General features: G+C 33.5%; 1 protein-coding gene across 10 annotated transcripts in view; it reads right to left on the reverse strand.

The window, feature by feature from the left end:
- Positions 1-16,774, reverse strand: part of Ehbp1 (EH domain binding protein 1) — a 316,989-nt gene that overhangs the window by 261,834 nt on the left and 38,381 nt on the right. For 9 of the 10 annotated variants that reach the window (XM_040271158.2, XM_078029123.1, XM_021724298.3 and 6 more), the window contains exon 3: positions 8,687-8,744. The exons of the other annotated variant lie outside the window; for it this stretch is intronic. In XM_040271158.2, coding sequence (XP_040127092.2) covers positions 8,687-8,744 — 58 coding nt within the window. The remainder of the gene's footprint in view (positions 1-8,686; positions 8,745-16,774) is intronic. 10 annotated transcript variants of the gene reach the window in all.

Consider the following 16,774-nt stretch of genomic DNA (forward strand, 5'->3'; position numbering starts at 1 on the left):
ATAGATTACTATCTATAAAGAAAACTTCATCCCCATATACACACACACTGAAAAAACAAAGATATAAAAATCCTTCATACTGGGGATTAAACCCAGGAGAACTTTACCACTGAGCAACACTTCCAGGCCTTATTTTATTTTATTTTTTTATTTTGAAATAGGGTCTCACTAAATTGCTGAGGCAGGCCTCAAACATCCTCAGCCTCCTTAGTAGCTGGGATTACAGGCATGTGCCACAGCACCCAGCTCTCATATATTCAAAAGCTATCATTTCTAATTAGATAGAACTTTTATTAGGAAAAATATTTTTTTGACTAAGAACTTTAAGACATTCTTTGAAAGAATAAATACTAATCAGGTGTAGTGGTGCATACTGATAGTCCCAACTACTCAGCAGGGCTGAGGTGGAGGATCACTTGAGCCCAAAAGTTCAATACCAGTGTGGGCAACACAGTGAGAATCTGTATTGAAAGAAAAAGAAAAATGGAAAAACATAGCTGTATGCTTTGTATTTAAGTTCATTTTCCACTAAACTACAATGTTTATCCATTGGGGCAAGTAAAGGAAAACAGCGATTTTTCCAGGCAATATTTCTAATATTCTAATACTTAAAATTTAGGGGATTATTTTCCCCCTTATAAGTCTTGATTACCAAGGTATCCTAAGGAACCTCCAACCCCCCCAAACTTTCAGGTGAGTTCATCACCATAGTTCTTCCTTTGTGGTAAAGGTGAGCTGATAGAAGATGGCAAGCCAAGATATCTCAACCAAGTCTTCATCTCTATGGGCTGCAGGACCATCCATGAGTATATTATGAAGGTAATAAAGGGTAACACAGAGTACTTTCTATGTTTTAGTGCATGTTCTGACAATGAGTTTAACTTAATTAAATTAATAGTGGCTATGAGATAGCTACTATTGATTCATTCATTCACTTGATACTATTTGCCAATTGATACTATTTGCCTAGCACTGTTCTAGGCGCAGGTGTAGTGAAAAAGCATCTGCCTTGGTGGAGTTTATGGTATAAATGGGAAGAGATGGACAAGTAAAATATACAGTATATTAGGTGGAAGTTAAGTGGTAAGGAGAAAACACAGTTGCGAAGAAGGATAGAGGAGAGGAAGAGATGTAATACTTCAACAGCAGTAGCCGGTTTCACCGAGATGGTAACACTTGAGGTAAGCCTGGAAGAAACTGGACAGTGAGAAGAGTTTTCTAGGGGGAAAAAAAACAGCAACTAGCACTGAGGCACTTAATAAAAAACAAGGACAATGTGGCTGGAGCAGAGTGGTCAAGAGGAGAGAAGCAGGAGATGAGGCCGGAGAAGAAATGGAGGGCCCAATCACATAAACCCCTCGTAGGCCATTACAAAGATATAGGTTTGTACTTTGCACCAAATAAAAAGTCACTGGAAGTTTTTAAGTGAGAAATTATTACCTAAATTATGTTTCAACAAGTTCATTTTGGTTAATTTGTCCAGAATAAACCGCAGACATGGAGAGGAAAGAGCTGAGACCAATTTTGAGCCAATCATTAGCTGGCAGTTGGAAGTTTGCTGGGGCCCCTTCGGCTGTGGCTCTCAACACTATTGCAAAAAAAAGGAAGAAGGTGCTGCAGGCCAGGCATGGTGACACATTATTGGAAAACCAGCAATTCAGGGATGGGGTTGCTGGCTCAGCAATAGAGCCCTCGTCTAGCATGAGTGAGGCCCTGGGTTCAATCTTCAGCACCACATAAAAATAAAATAATTAAAGATATTGTGTCCAACTACAATTAAAAAATAAAATATTAAAAAAAAAAGGAAACCAGCAATTCAGGAGACTGAGGCAAAAGGTTCACAAGTTGGATGCCAGCCCAGCAATTTAGCAAGACCCTGCCAATCAATCAATCAATCATTCAATTAAGAGCTGGGATGTGGCTCAGTGGTAAAGTGTTCCTGGGTTCCTGGAGTCTCAATCCCCAGTACCAAAAAAAAAAAGGAAGGGGAGAACTAATGGTGATTTGACTGTGACTAATTCCAAAGACTTTGTCCTTGAACACTGGAAGAAAGAAATTGCTATTAGTGAATATGAGACTGTGGGAAGGATAGGTTTGGCAAATAAGTTCAGATGAGCTGTTTTACACACATTAAATCTGAGTTGCCTTTTAGATACATAAGTGTGAACATTCAAACAGGCATCTTGAATATACGATTCTAGAATTCCCCAAACTTGGGAATTAAGAGCACATAGGTGATACTTTGAGCTTAAGAGTGGTTATGATCACAAAGGATTGAAAACAAATAGAGAATATAAAGGTTCAGGAACTGAGCCTTAGAACACATTAACAAGTCAAAGAAATGATAGGAATCAGCAGAGTTGTATCGCTGAAGTAGAAGAAAAACCAGGAGGAATGTTACCAGTGCCAAAAGTTAATGATAGGTCGAAATAGGATACGGTCTGATAATGACCCCTGGATTTTACAAAGCAGAAACATTAACTTTATAAGAGCAGTGCCACTGTAGTGCTGAGAGCAAAAGCCTGATAATGAAATCAAGGAAGAATAGGAGGAAAGAAATTAAAGACAGAAAATACATTCAACTCTTCTGAAGTATTTTGCTAAAGGGAAAGAAAAAACGGGGGAAAAAAAGGTTAGTACTAGAGGGAAAAACAGTAACAGAAGATAATTTTTTTTAAGAGGAGAAAAACATTCTGAAGCTAATGGGAAATATCTAGTAGAGAGGGAAAACTTAATGATGTGGAAGAGAGAATTGCTAGAGTATTGTCCTTAACAGGAAGCAGCTGCCTTTTTTGGAAGCCCATTTTTCCATAATCAAAGAAAAGAAGTTCAGAATACATGAATGCACATGCATGTCAGAGCACAGATGTCACAGATGAGGAAACTAAGGCACAGATCTGCCCAAATCTCACAACATGTAAGTAGGCAAAATTTGAATTTGAACGCAGGCTATGGAAATGAAAACGGATAAAGATCATGGAATCTTACATCCATGCTGATATTATCAAATTTTATTAGTTAAAATGACAGATGATATAGATTTAAAGTGTACCCCAAATCCAACTCACAGATTTTCAATAATTCTCCTTCTCTTCACTCTCCATTGTCCCCATTACAAAACATCAGGTAAGAAGAAGAAAGTAAAGACTCACCATAAGAGACTTAGCACACCATAGTCAAAGGTAAAGAACTAAATTTTGTTGATTAAAAAAAGATCTTCTGCAGAGATTCCTCTAGTCCCCTATTTCCATGCCTATTGATAGCTAGAAGGTCCCTATAATTATATTTTCATAGCCTCCCTATACAACAGAAACATAAAAAAGAGTATAGACTGAACTTTTATCAGCCACAGCACAAAGAATGGAATATTTGTAACATTCTCAATGGGGGGAAAAAGTTACCATCAAAAAGTTTTAAACAAAAAGGTCCTTAGACCTAATTTAGGTCTGGACAAGGAAACTAAAGCAAAGAGTAAATAGCTTGCCTGAACAGATAACTAGTAATTAGTAGAAGAATCCACATTCCATGATTCCAAGTTCTTTACCCAACCCATATCATTCATGTTCAGTTCTATCACTGATTCAGGCAGTAGTCAAGAAAACAGTCTTTATCTCTAAAAACAACATTTCTGTGTATGACACAATAACAAAATGTGAAAAGCAGGAAATGTAGAATCCTCCTAACAACTGTGCAGTTAGGAGATGGTAGTTTCAAATGATTTCCTCATGAATCCTAAAGTCTGGTCCTCTAAATGATGCCTTTTCAAATATCAGTCTTGGATCAGGAAATGATAGATTGTTGAGCAAACAAAAATACAATCTGCTTACCAACCAAAATCTTTTTTTAAATAAAATAAAATAGAAATATGCTAGTTCCTGAGTTGAAAATAAGTTGCCACTTTTCTTACCTTTCTATCAGTATTTCTCGACTCAGAAAAAGGTCCAACTAAGTTACATCTCTGTCTTTCTGATATTCCTTTGGGGCCTGTAAACCTGAGTTAAGACACTAACAATATCAACTACCCTAGCTAAGTAGCTGACAATGAGTATGTTCAGTGCCAGTATTATATCATTACTTATTATATACTATTTAGAAAAATAAGAGGACCAGGAAAGTATACTAGAGAAGAAATCAAGATTAACAAAAAGTGACAAACATGAAAAAAAATGGTTTTCATATTTTCCTAAGAACTTAATACAATGTCTACCTCAAACAGCAGTGTTTCAAGAGCCTGAAGCTAGATAACGAAGTTTAATACAGGTAACTAAAACTAGCTCTGGTAATAAACATCTAATTGTACCAACCTTTGATTTAGGTTCTTAAGAGACTGATATAGACAAAGCACATCATTGGTAAATATCAGCACTATAAGAAGCCTGATTAGTTTTCATTCAGAGTAACAGAAAGGATTTCTCTAGAAAAGAATTACACACATAAACCAATTATTTATCTCCTAGTATAAGTTAGGAAGGTGAGGTTATTTAATCATTTGCCAAAATTCTAATGCAGATAAGACATTAGAACATGTTACCCAGGTCCCTCTGTAAAGTTTTTCTCATTTTTTAGATCACATCACAGATTCTTTGGCATTTACCAAAAAAAGGTGTAGGGAAAAATGCAACATTTCTCAATTTGAGGTACTGACTTCATAAAAATGTCTTACTTTCTAATTATTTCATGCCTTGCCTTACCTAAAAGATTGGTACCTTGGTCTGGGGCTGTAACTCAGTGGCAGAGCACTTGCCTACCATGCATGAGGTACTGGGTTCGATCCTCAGCACCACACAACAATTAACAAATAAAATAAAGGCATTCTGTCCATTGACAACTACAAAAAAAATTTTTTTAAAAAGATTGTGTACCTAGTATGAAAATAAATACAACTAATAAGCACTCACTTGTTATTTCTGATTCCTGAAAAATAAAAATATTTCACTAAAAATTTACAATTGCCATATGCTTAAGTCAATAATTTTTTATTTTTAAAACTGCATATCCCCTTATGTTTAAGATGTCAAACATAAAGTCATCCTAGTATTGCCAACATCACTGCTATTAAGCAAAGTGAAGGTATACCCTTCCTCTTGACACGGAAGGATATGTATTTAAAGGCTGTAGCACAACCACAGAGCAAGGAAATAAAAGATAGCAATGCCATCAAAAAACTGGTGTATATACGTATTCATAAATGAAAGTACATACAATATATATTTACAGATATATAGAGATAAGATTTAAAAAGATACATAAAGAGACAACAGAAACAAAAAGATTACTTTGTAGCTCAAACTCTTTTCAACATATTAAAAGTAAAAACTAGAACATCTTTTGGCCAATGCTTGCAGTGATCTGTGCCCCTAAGTGATTTCAAAGGCGCGTAGAAGCAAATAGTGTATACTTTAAAGGAAAAGCATCAGAAAAGTCTTTCAGGAAAAAAAAAATCTAGTCTTTGTATTTAATATAACTGATAGCTAAATTTAGAAAACCTGGTAGGGACAAGCTTTTTTTTCCCCCCCAAGAATTTCAAAATGTCAGGCTGGGGTTATGGCTCACTAGTAGAGCACTTGCCTAGCATGTGTGAGATACTGAGTTTGATCCTTGGCACAACGTAAAAAAATAAATAAGTAAATAAATCATCATCATCATCATTCATCATCATCATCATCATCATCATCATCATCATCATCATCATTGTGTCAATCTACAACTAAAAACATATTTTTTGAAAAATTATAAAATGTCAAGGATCTCAAGTTTCTCAAGATTTTTTTTCCAAAAGTTATTTTAAGCACTTTTAAAATGTTATAATCACTTCATAGTTTCTGGAACTAATTTTTATTTATTTAGCTATTACATCTGATTTATAAAATAACATTTTCACAGATACTTGAATATACTATTGTATATGTTGTGATAAGCTCAACACATCATCAGTTGTCATAAACTTTTCCAAAAGAGTACATCTGCAGTATTTTAAGAAAACTCGATAACTGTGATTGTAGTCAGTCATTCCTTGATATACAAAGAGTGATTGGATTCCAGGACCCTCCTTGGATATCAAAATCCACAGATGCTTAATTATTACCTATGCATGTCTTATCATATATTTTAAATCATCTCCAGATTAGTAATGTAAATGCTACATAAATAGTTGTTGTTCTATACTGTTGAGGCAATAATGATAAGAAAAAAATCCACACATGCTCACTACAATCATAATTTCTTTTCAATCCACAGTTGGTTCAATCTACAAATGTAGACTCATGGATAAGGAAGGCTGGCCATATACAGGATAGTTTTGAAACATTAAGAGCGTTACACCTAGAAAATGAGTCCAACAAGAAGAAATTTCTTCTAGAAAATATTATATTCTGAGAAAAATCAACCTGTAGCCTCATATGTTTGTATTTTGTGATCTAAAATTAAAACAATATTTGATACAATATGAAAAAGAATCTAGACCAAATGGAAAATTTATTTGAATCACTCCAAAAATGTAAATAAACTTTTAAAAGTACACTTAACATCAGATATGAGTATTTGTGATTAACCTATAATCTAAAGTATTTCATTATGTTCCATAATTTTCTTTTGGAAAATATTTGCTACCTTATTATGAAAAGGGAGAAATTGTTTTCTGTTTGTAGCTAAAAACATGTAAGGTCTACTTCTGAAGTTTAGAGATATAATCATATTCATCTATTATATTTATTGGATAATATTCTAGTCCTTTCCACAAAAGCTTAAGACCCAGTCAGCAATCTGACATACAGAAGACCCTGTGTCTATTTTTAGACCCCTTTCTCATAGGTAAATAGATACAGTATCTAAATTATAATACCGCCAAACTATAAATGTATGCTGTAAAGAAAACGCTGCTTATGATGTAAAGCATCTTAAACTTCTGTATTGCTGTTGGGAGTGCTTGGCAATTTCTTAAAACAATCCTATTTTATTACCCAGGATTCCATCACTAGGTATTTGCCCCCCCAAAAAAAATATTTGAACAATAATGTGCATAGCAGCTTTATTCACAATAGTCAATATTCCTGAAAGAAAAAAAAATGAAACAAAATAAACACTCATCAACAGAGGAAAAGATAAATAAATTGTAGTATATTCACACAATGGAATACTACTTGGCAATAAAAATAAACTGCTAAAAGACACGAGAGCATAAATAAATCTCAAAAACATTATACTGAACAAAAGAAACCATACATAAAACAGGACTTCTGTACTATTTTACATAAAATTCAAAACAATCAGTCTAAGGTGACAGGGTTGGGAACTGACTGGAAGAGGAATAAAGAAATTAGTCTATATCTTGACAGGAGTGGTAATTACACAAAAATACATAGTGATCAAAACTCATTGAAATATAATTGAAATATGTACATTATACCTTGTATAAAATTTAGCTCAATAAAAATAAAACTTGGGGCTGGGGCTGTAGCTCAGTGACATGATAATTATATGGGTTTAATCCTTAGCACCTCATAAAAAAATAAGTAAATAAAAATAAAGGCATGCTGTCCATCTACAACTACAAAATAAATAAATAAATAAATAAATAGATAAATAAATAAATAAAACTTGAAAAGACCCCTTAGTAAAAAATTAAAAATTTTAAAAAATTTTAAATTTCAATTAAAATTAATAATTTTTCTTTATATAGGTCTACCTATAGAAAAATCAACATTCCTATGGATAAATATTCCTATGGATATTATGTAGCTATAAAAATATATTCACATGTATCTACTAAATAGAATTGTTAAAATAGTTGTAAAATTGCTAACAGCCTTTAAATTTTTTTTTTCTAGTCCCCACATAAAAAACTATCAGTACAAAAAAAATTAAAATCTTGAAAAGCCAACTCCTCTTGGGATCTGAAAAAAATTAATCCTAGATACAATTCTTTAAGTGGTATCTGTTTAATCATTAATTTTTAACACTTTACTTACAGAGAATTTAAATAACCACTGTGTTGCTCAAGGTTACTTACTGTCTCAGCACATTGTGCTGTTGTAACAAAATACCATAAACAGGATAATTTATAAACAGCAAACATTCATTTCCTCATAATGGTGGAAGCCAGGAGGTCCAAGATCAAAACATCAAAATCCAGTGAGGGCCTTTTCTCACTGAATCCTAACATGGCACGAGGCAGATGGGCAAAAAGGATTGAACTGCCTCCCTTCAAGCTAGGGAACCTAATTCAATTCATGAGAGAGAAAAGCTTCATAGCCTGATCACCTTGTAAGGCTATCGTCACCTAAAATGTGATAGGCAACATCTGAATTTTGGAGGGGGACACATTCAAACCATAGTAGTTACCAAATTCAATATCAAAACTCAGGGGGGCTGGAGTTGTGGCTCAGTGGTAGAGTGCTTGCCTAGCATGTATGTGTGAGGCCCTGGGTTAGATTCTCAGTACCACATATAAATAAATAAATAAATAAAATGTTTTAAAAAAAAACCTCAGGCATCTGGCCCCCACTTTAAAACTGCAGTTAAAAGATTTCAGGGCCTAATCAATCTATTTTGAGTAGATTAGCTAATAAGAAAAAAAAAGACCAAGTAATATTTTTAAAATATTCTAAACTAGGACAAGAAAAGCTTAAATTTTTTGACTGAAAGTTGAATTCAATATTTGGGCAAGAAATTTAGAAAAGAGACTAACCTTAGAAGACTTCCTTCTACTTCTTCTTGTCCAAACTACCACCAGTTTATCTGGTTGCCTGCCAAAGAGGAAAAAGAATTTAAATATTCAGTTATCTAAACCAAATTAACACTTTTACTTTGGTGTCTTTAAAAGGGAAAAGTCTCCCAAGGGGTGGGGAGGTTGTCATCTGCTTTAGATTATACAGGACAATGACTCTTCGAATACTACTGTTTCATCCACATGCTATTCTAAAAATACATTAGCAATTCATTGAGAAAAGCCAAGTAAATAGAACATTTAGAATTGATTACTTACATATCTACTCCAAAATATTAGTATCATAATTCTAACACATTATCCCCTTTATAGAGAAAAATAAGCATAAAAAGGGCACTTTCAAAATAATTTAAATCTATGGGTTACACTACTTTTTCATCTCCATATCTTATGAACAGTGTTTATAGTTTTTAAAACATTTTAATAATCATTTCAATTATCTCCATTCAAACAATCCAGTACTGAAAAATAGGCAAAGTATACATTATTATCTACATTTTTAAAGCTTAAAAACCCTGACTGATCAAAACTTCTGGCAGAACCAAGACCAAAATTCAGGTCTTTATTTCTCAGACCTCTTTCCTTTTTACCCTTCTCCTAGGATAAAGTAAAAATAATAATAATACATTTTTAGTTAATACAACTAAGTTCTCTTTTGGGCTTATAGAAAATGTTGAGACTATGATTTTCAGTTACTTTAATTATATTTTCATTTTTTAAAAGCTTAGTTTAAAAGCATCTTGCTTAGCATGTGTGAGGCCCTGGGTTCCATCTCTAGTACCATTAAAATTTTAAAAAAAAGTTTTATCTTTTTTTTTTTTGAGAGAGAGAATTTTTAATATTTATTTTTTAGTTTTCGGCGGACACAACATCTTTGTTTTGTGTGTGGTGCTGAGGATCGAACCTGGGCCGCACGCATGCCAGGCCAGCATGCTACCGCTTGAGCCACATCCCCAGCCCAAAGTTTTATCTTAATCAAAAATAGAACATTATATTCATCTTGGTGACCTTTACCACTTTCTATGTCCCTTTTATTTCATCTTGGAATCCCTTACCTTCAGGGGGGACTTTTCATCTTATTTTATTTAATTAAATACATACACATATGATATATACATATAATAAAAGAATATCAGCCTTAAACTTCTCACCCAGTGATCCTCTTACAAATCTATACTGTTACCCTCCTACAAAATCTGTACTGTCCAATGAAAAAATACTATTGAGAAAACGACTCAGAATACAGCAAAGAAATAAAACGATAAAAATATTTTAAAAGGTAAAAGACACAGAGGATTAAGTGAAAAGCACATATACACCTAATAGAAATTCTAGAAACTTAAAACAGTGGGGAGAGGCAATGCTTAAGTATATTCCAAACTTGAAAAAAGGTAGGGGGTAGGAATCCTTTGATAAAAAATATATATTGATAAATAAAAACAAAACTGCATCTGTACACATTCCAATTGAAGTTCAGAACAGAAGAGTCAAGAAAAAAGTCATAAAAGGTACTGACAGGAATAATTGCACTAACAGCAGACTTCTCTTTAGCAACAAGAGACCCCAAAAAGCAAGGAAGCTAATAAACTTGAAGTGCTTAGGGAAAGTAGCTGCCACCCTAGAGTTTTATGTCTGGCTAAACTACCACTTAAGAAATGTTTATATACATGCAAAGACTAAGAGTTTGCAATGTATAGGACAAGGAGGAGTATACAAGAAGCAACATAAATACGGCAAAATGTTAATGTTTGTTCATTTAGGTGGTAGAGCCTAAATGAGATACACAAAAAAATAAGAAGGTTATCAGTATTGAAAGCATTCAACTAAGGAGCTATGTAAACAGATGTACAATGTTTTGATGGTAATGATAAGCAAGATGGTATAATTCAATAGAAGATGGATGTTTTTCCATTCAAGACAGCCTAGTTCCCATCAAATGTTAGGCTTTAAAGGCAAAAATGCAAGATAAAACCAGTGGCTTGCTTTGGTGAGTCTTCCAGAGAAAATTTCACTGAGAAGGGTGGCCAGTTACAAAAGTGTTGAATTATAGGCAAAAGAGATGAGTGCCTATGAAACATTAGAACATTAATTTTTAATCTAGGAAATCGTTACCAATGGAGAAACAAAATTTGAAAATGAAAAAAAAAACAGGAAACTGTCTTAAAAACATAGAAAATGACAATAAGGATGGAGGGCAATAAAGCAACGTGACAGATGGAGCAAAGAAGATATCCATGATGGCAGTTTAATCATGGAGGAACTCAGTAGCCGCAAATATATCTATCTTGTTTGATAGCATTGATGTTTGCTGGAAGATTCTACTTAGATTACCGCACTAACCTTTTCACTTATGTTCTCATCTTCAACCTCAACTCTTAAATTCTATAGTACTTTTATAAAAATACTATCATACCTTAACAGCTTTTCCTTGTTTATTATCCTATGCTGGATTCCTATACTGAAGGGGCTACCAACAGACCCTTGGAGGTTGGGTTTTACAGGCATATTTGACCTAAAGAGTATTGTGTTTTATTTAGTTTTAAAACTTAAAATTTTTTTATTTATTTAAACAAGGTCTATGCTGTCCAGATTATTGCAAAATAACATTTATGTTCCTCAGCATGGTTTATAAAGCATTCCACCACCTGATTCCAACCTACATTTCTAGCTATAAGACTCAAATATCTCATAGCCTCTTGCTCTCCAGCCAATCCCTAAACACATATTCCTTAATTTCTTCACATCTTTGTATATTGTAATCCTTAAAAAAAAACCTACCCCTTCTCCCCCTTTTTGACCTGATAAACTCTTAATTTATAACTTTCTTTGTGAAATTATGACCATTTTTCATTTCATCTTTCCTCCTTGCTTCCCCCAACTCCATACCTCAAACCTCTGACAGAATTAACTGTTCCTACTGTGTTCACAATATCCACTAGTTTGTATGCCTTATATTATAATTTCTATCTTCCTAACTAGAATATAGTACTTAATCAATCTTATTTATCTTTGTATCCCCCACATATTTGCTACTGAATAGAATGAACTAAGTTTCATCCAGGAATTCTCAACTGGTTAATTATAATTGATAAGGATGTGTTATATAGCTTATCTGAATTTCACAGGGATCTTCATGTTGACTACATATTAAAATCTCCTGGAAGGCTGTGAAAAATACTTATTCCTACATTCCAGCCCTGGAGAATATTATTTAATTGGTCTGGTGTAAAGAGTTTTAAAATTTCCACAAGTGATTCCAATGTGCACCCTTAATTGAGAACCACTGGTTATTAGAGAAAGTAGTAAAAATAAATCCCCACACCTGCTAACTTGAAACAGTAGTGAAGTTTTAACTACTGTCACAGTGAGAATGCACCCTCAACAGCATCCTTCCAGTGCCACCAGCTCTGTGGTCTCCTTCAAACTGAAATCTCAGAACACTTAATCCATCTTAGTGCTTCAAAAGAGGGAAAATTTTTAGCATGAAAAAGCAGGAAAGGTTATTTCCAAGTCTGTATGCCTATGTTTCAAGATTGTAAATAGAACAAAATTACTTATTTTGAGAACACCCTTTAGAGATGGCTAAACTTTTTTGTGTTTACAAACATTTTAAATGTCTCCATTAGATATCAGTCCAACTTTGCATTTTCAGGAGCAAAATGAGGCAGGGTATTCCAAAGTCAGATATTATTATTATTCTCAATAGAAGGGTACCAATAACCACACAATTGGCTAACCAATTAATATTTCAAGCATTTGTGCTGTACTAGAAGAGAACCATTAAATATTTATTTATGTACTCCCAAGAGAAAAGGACACAGCAGTTGTGAGAGTTTTCTCCAGCTACCAAAGAGCCTATACTTACACAACTTCCTATTGAGAAAAAAAAAAATTTAAACAACAACAACAAAAAACAGAGTTCAGGTTTCAGATAATTCAACTATGACATATTAGTATTTCCATTCCATTACCTCAAACAAGCCCTACATTTATAACACACACACACAAACACAACACACACACACACACACACACACACACACACAGAGTATATTTGCATATAAACATTTTGTAACACACAAAATGTATGCACATAGTTTCACTTCCTTCACTGAACTCTGTCTAAGGGTTTCATTATAAAATTTGAAGATTATTGGTGGGCTTATTCAGGTTAAGGAAAGATTGCATTTATAAATACAAACTTAACACCTTCTATCCTCCCTTCAAAGCCCTCAAAAAAGAATTGTTTGAATCTGAAGGTGTCAAGCTTTTGTCTCAAACCCTGGTCCTAACCCTAAATTCTGGAGTGGTAATGAGGGGAGAAAAAAAGGACAGGAGACAGCAATGGAGAAAGGAAAACACAGCTACAATGATCCAGATTATAAAGCAATCAGATATATCTTTTTTTTTTTAAGAAAGAGAGAGAGAGAGAATTTTTTTAATTTTTATTTTTCAGTTTTCGGTGGACACAACATCTTTATTTTATCTTTATGTGGTGCTGAGGATCGAACCCAGCGCCCCGCACATGCCAGGTGAACATGTTACTGTGCTTGAGCCATATCCCCAGCCCAGTTATATATTCTTAATGGGCAACCAAGTTTTGTGCTCTTTCTGTACCACTAAATAGGTTACTGAGTATGAAGGTAAGTTTAAAGGGAACCATTTCTAGTTTAAATTTAGACTTCTGTGTTCTTTTCTAGGCTTTCATGTGTGCCATAAGTATATGAGGTGAAACTAAAAAAGGTATACAAAATCTCCAAAACTGTCACATGAAAATCAGTTTCATTACTTTCCAGAATCATAAGCATTTAACCAATATTTTGTTGAGTGCCTACTTCGTTCCTAGTACTGTTCTAAGTAATAGAGATACTAAGATGAAAGAAAAGAAGCTCTGATTCTCTCAAATTTATAATCTATGGAAGGAGACAACTAAACCAACTACTCCAGGCACAATGTTTGGAAATGCAGAGAAGATAAAATAAATAAATAAATAAATAAATAAATAAATAAAACCTTAAACAGAAAACAGAAAGGAATCTATAAATATCTCAGGAAACATGCAAACTGGGGAAAAACAAACAAACAAAAGAACCCTGTCCAACTGCAGAGATTACTTGATTCAAAATTTGTAAATGACATATTAATGTAAAGCCCAACAAAAGATGAGTGCCTAATTACAGCATGTCTGTTTATTAGAAAATTATAGAGCAATTAAAAATGTTTTCTAAGAACATTTATAAGCAAAGGACAATACTTAGGATTTGCATTTTTTGACACCCGGCTTATTCACGTTAAGAGAAGATTGCATTTACAAATACAGATTTAACACCTTCTATCCGGGAGAAAATACCTCACAATATTGTTATCATTACTAGAAAATAAAATTACATGTGATTTCTTGAATAAATTTATACTGCCTTATGCTGGGGAAGCATTCAAATGTGAAAAATAAATTATTAAAATTAAACTAACATTTTTAAAGTTTGGGATCAAGAACAAAAAGAGTTAAACAATGAAATTTTTTAAAATGTCACTGAATTTAAAGAGCCCTTAGATGACTGAATTAATTTGTTTTCTAAAATCAACAGAAATGGAGGGGGGCAATGGCATTCTTTGGCCTAAGTTAGCATAAATGTTCCCCAAGGTCTGAGCAAAATTTTGAAATAAGTCCCACTTGACTTTTAACATCTTTCCCTCCTTGTAGACCCTGCAATTCCTGGGCCATTCTTTCTTGGGCATGCAAAGTCAATATGGCATTCCATTAAGGCTGGTTAGACCCCCAAAACATGACAAATGCTTTTCAGATCATTCATTCTCCTTTAAATCAATTAAAATCCCCTTTTTACCAGGGTCAAGTATCTTAAAAGGGTACTAAAAGGAAAGAAGTGCAAATAATTAGTTTTAATTTAGGAGGTATAAATTTATAAAAGAGAATCCATCAAAAAGGATATAATATGCAGGAAAGAATTCTAGGCTAGGAATTAGGAAACTCGTTTTTCCTAGGTCTGACACTGAAAGATCTTGGGGATGTCTTAATTTCTCTGAGCCAGTTACCTAATTTATCAAACATGGGACTACACTAAAATATCACCTAATTCTAAACACTATGGTTCAGTAACTATGAGAATAGATAACAATAATTGGTAAAATATTTGGTGGTTTAAAAGTGAAATGAGAAATTCAGAAATAGAGTAGAGGATTTGTAGGCTCCTGACTATTATCAATCCTGGATCACTAGCAATTTTATGAAAAGGGAAGAGCAGCACACTACCAAAGAGTCATACTCCCTGTCCAAAGCACAATGCTTATCCTGCAAGATGCTGTTAAGAGCCCACCCACTCCCACCCCGCCTCAACAACTACCACCATGTCAGCATTGTGATGGGGCCACATGATACTTTTCATTAGTAGAATGTTGGTTCTGAAGTAAAACAGACAATAGACTTTTTTACTTTTCCCATAACAGCTGAATGGAAAGGACTTTAAATGCAGAAAAGACTAAAGTCCTAAGATAAAAGTTTCCTTGGTCCCTAAATGATAGAGGGTCAGGGAACCCTCTCTACTGAGAAGTGATCAAAAAATAAACTTCTATTGGATTAGGCCAATTAGATTTCCAGGTGTAAGCACTATAGTAACCCATCAATGTTCTAGAAAACTCAGTAAATTAAAAACACACACATATGTAATAACAATAAAACAGTTGCTATCTTATAGAAGCTTACATTTTAAAGGGCTAAGACCAAATTTGACCTATAAAGACCAAATGGTTTTCATTTATATGAGACAGATATTTCCAAAGATAAGATAGACCTCAAAACTTGGTAATTAATATTTAAGCTTCTGAGCTTTTCCTAAATTAAAAATAAGGAAACTTCAGTCTTTAAAACAAAAAGTACAAATTCCTCTCAACACAGAATCCAGAATACACTTGTAATGAGAAAAAGCCAACTCAAAATATTAATGCCAAACTTAGTGTGAATAGGCACTTCACTAAATAACAAGGTTATTTCTTTTAGGGGCAAGGGCTCTTAGCCATAACTGAACATTTCATGGTGGAATGCTATGAATATTGAAACAAAAGGAACAAAACTGTCTTATCACAGAAATACTCTGAATTCACTATTTCTCAAGTAATTATTTTTATCCTTCAGTAGGTACATCTGCCTCCCATTATACTATCATTGCTACAGCTCCAGTTAATTATACTCTTTTATGCTTACTTCACAAGAGTTATTTAGCAAGCTGTAATAATTAATTCAATTGGAAAAATTGCACAAATACAAGACAAAGTACATATACAGGTTTATATTTCCTCTTAATAAATCTGATGGACAGTTTTGATAACGAAAGGTATAAAATATACTGAAAACATATTTGTTGCTTAAATAAAAATACTTTTTTTAAATTATATTTTGCATCATCCTGCCATGTTTAAGTATCTTCTCAATCTGATTTCTAATGGTTAAAAAATTTTACTGGTTATGATGAACTTTTACTGACAGATATTTCTGATACTTATAGGACAGTATTTAGGGATAGCATTGCTCAAACTGAGAAAGTACAGTTTGGAATACTTGAACTGAGTGTATTTTTTGACAGGCCATAAAAGGCATAATATTCTCAGTTTAAAAGTTTTATCATTTCTCCACAAAAAAGATAATTCTGAGACAAGCAAGACTATAAGGAATCATTGTTGTATATGTATGCAATATTTATCTTCCCAAACAATATCTCTCACTTTGTTTTATAACATTACCCATAATGATTGCTTTATATTTATTATTCTTTTTCTAAGCCTATTGGAACAAGCCTCATATGTCACTAACACAAACAGTATTCCCGAGTTATGTACTGGCTGCCTGTAGTTGGGGTCAGTAGGAAAAAAGAATGTATCCATCTGACCATGCCCTGGCCCTCCAAACTATATTCACAATTTCTTCAATATACCTTTATAATAGCTGCAAATGTGTGTTTTCCATGATTGATTGTGTGCCTTGTTTCTAGCTGGTTTTAAGACTCTCAAGACATTTCCTGGTACCCAAAAAGCACT

The sequence above is a fragment of the Ictidomys tridecemlineatus genome, chromosome 12 (assembly GCF_052094955.1).
Source record: "Ictidomys tridecemlineatus isolate mIctTri1 chromosome 12, mIctTri1.hap1, whole genome shotgun sequence".
Taxonomy (NCBI): Eukaryota; Metazoa; Chordata; class Mammalia; order Rodentia; family Sciuridae; genus Ictidomys; species Ictidomys tridecemlineatus.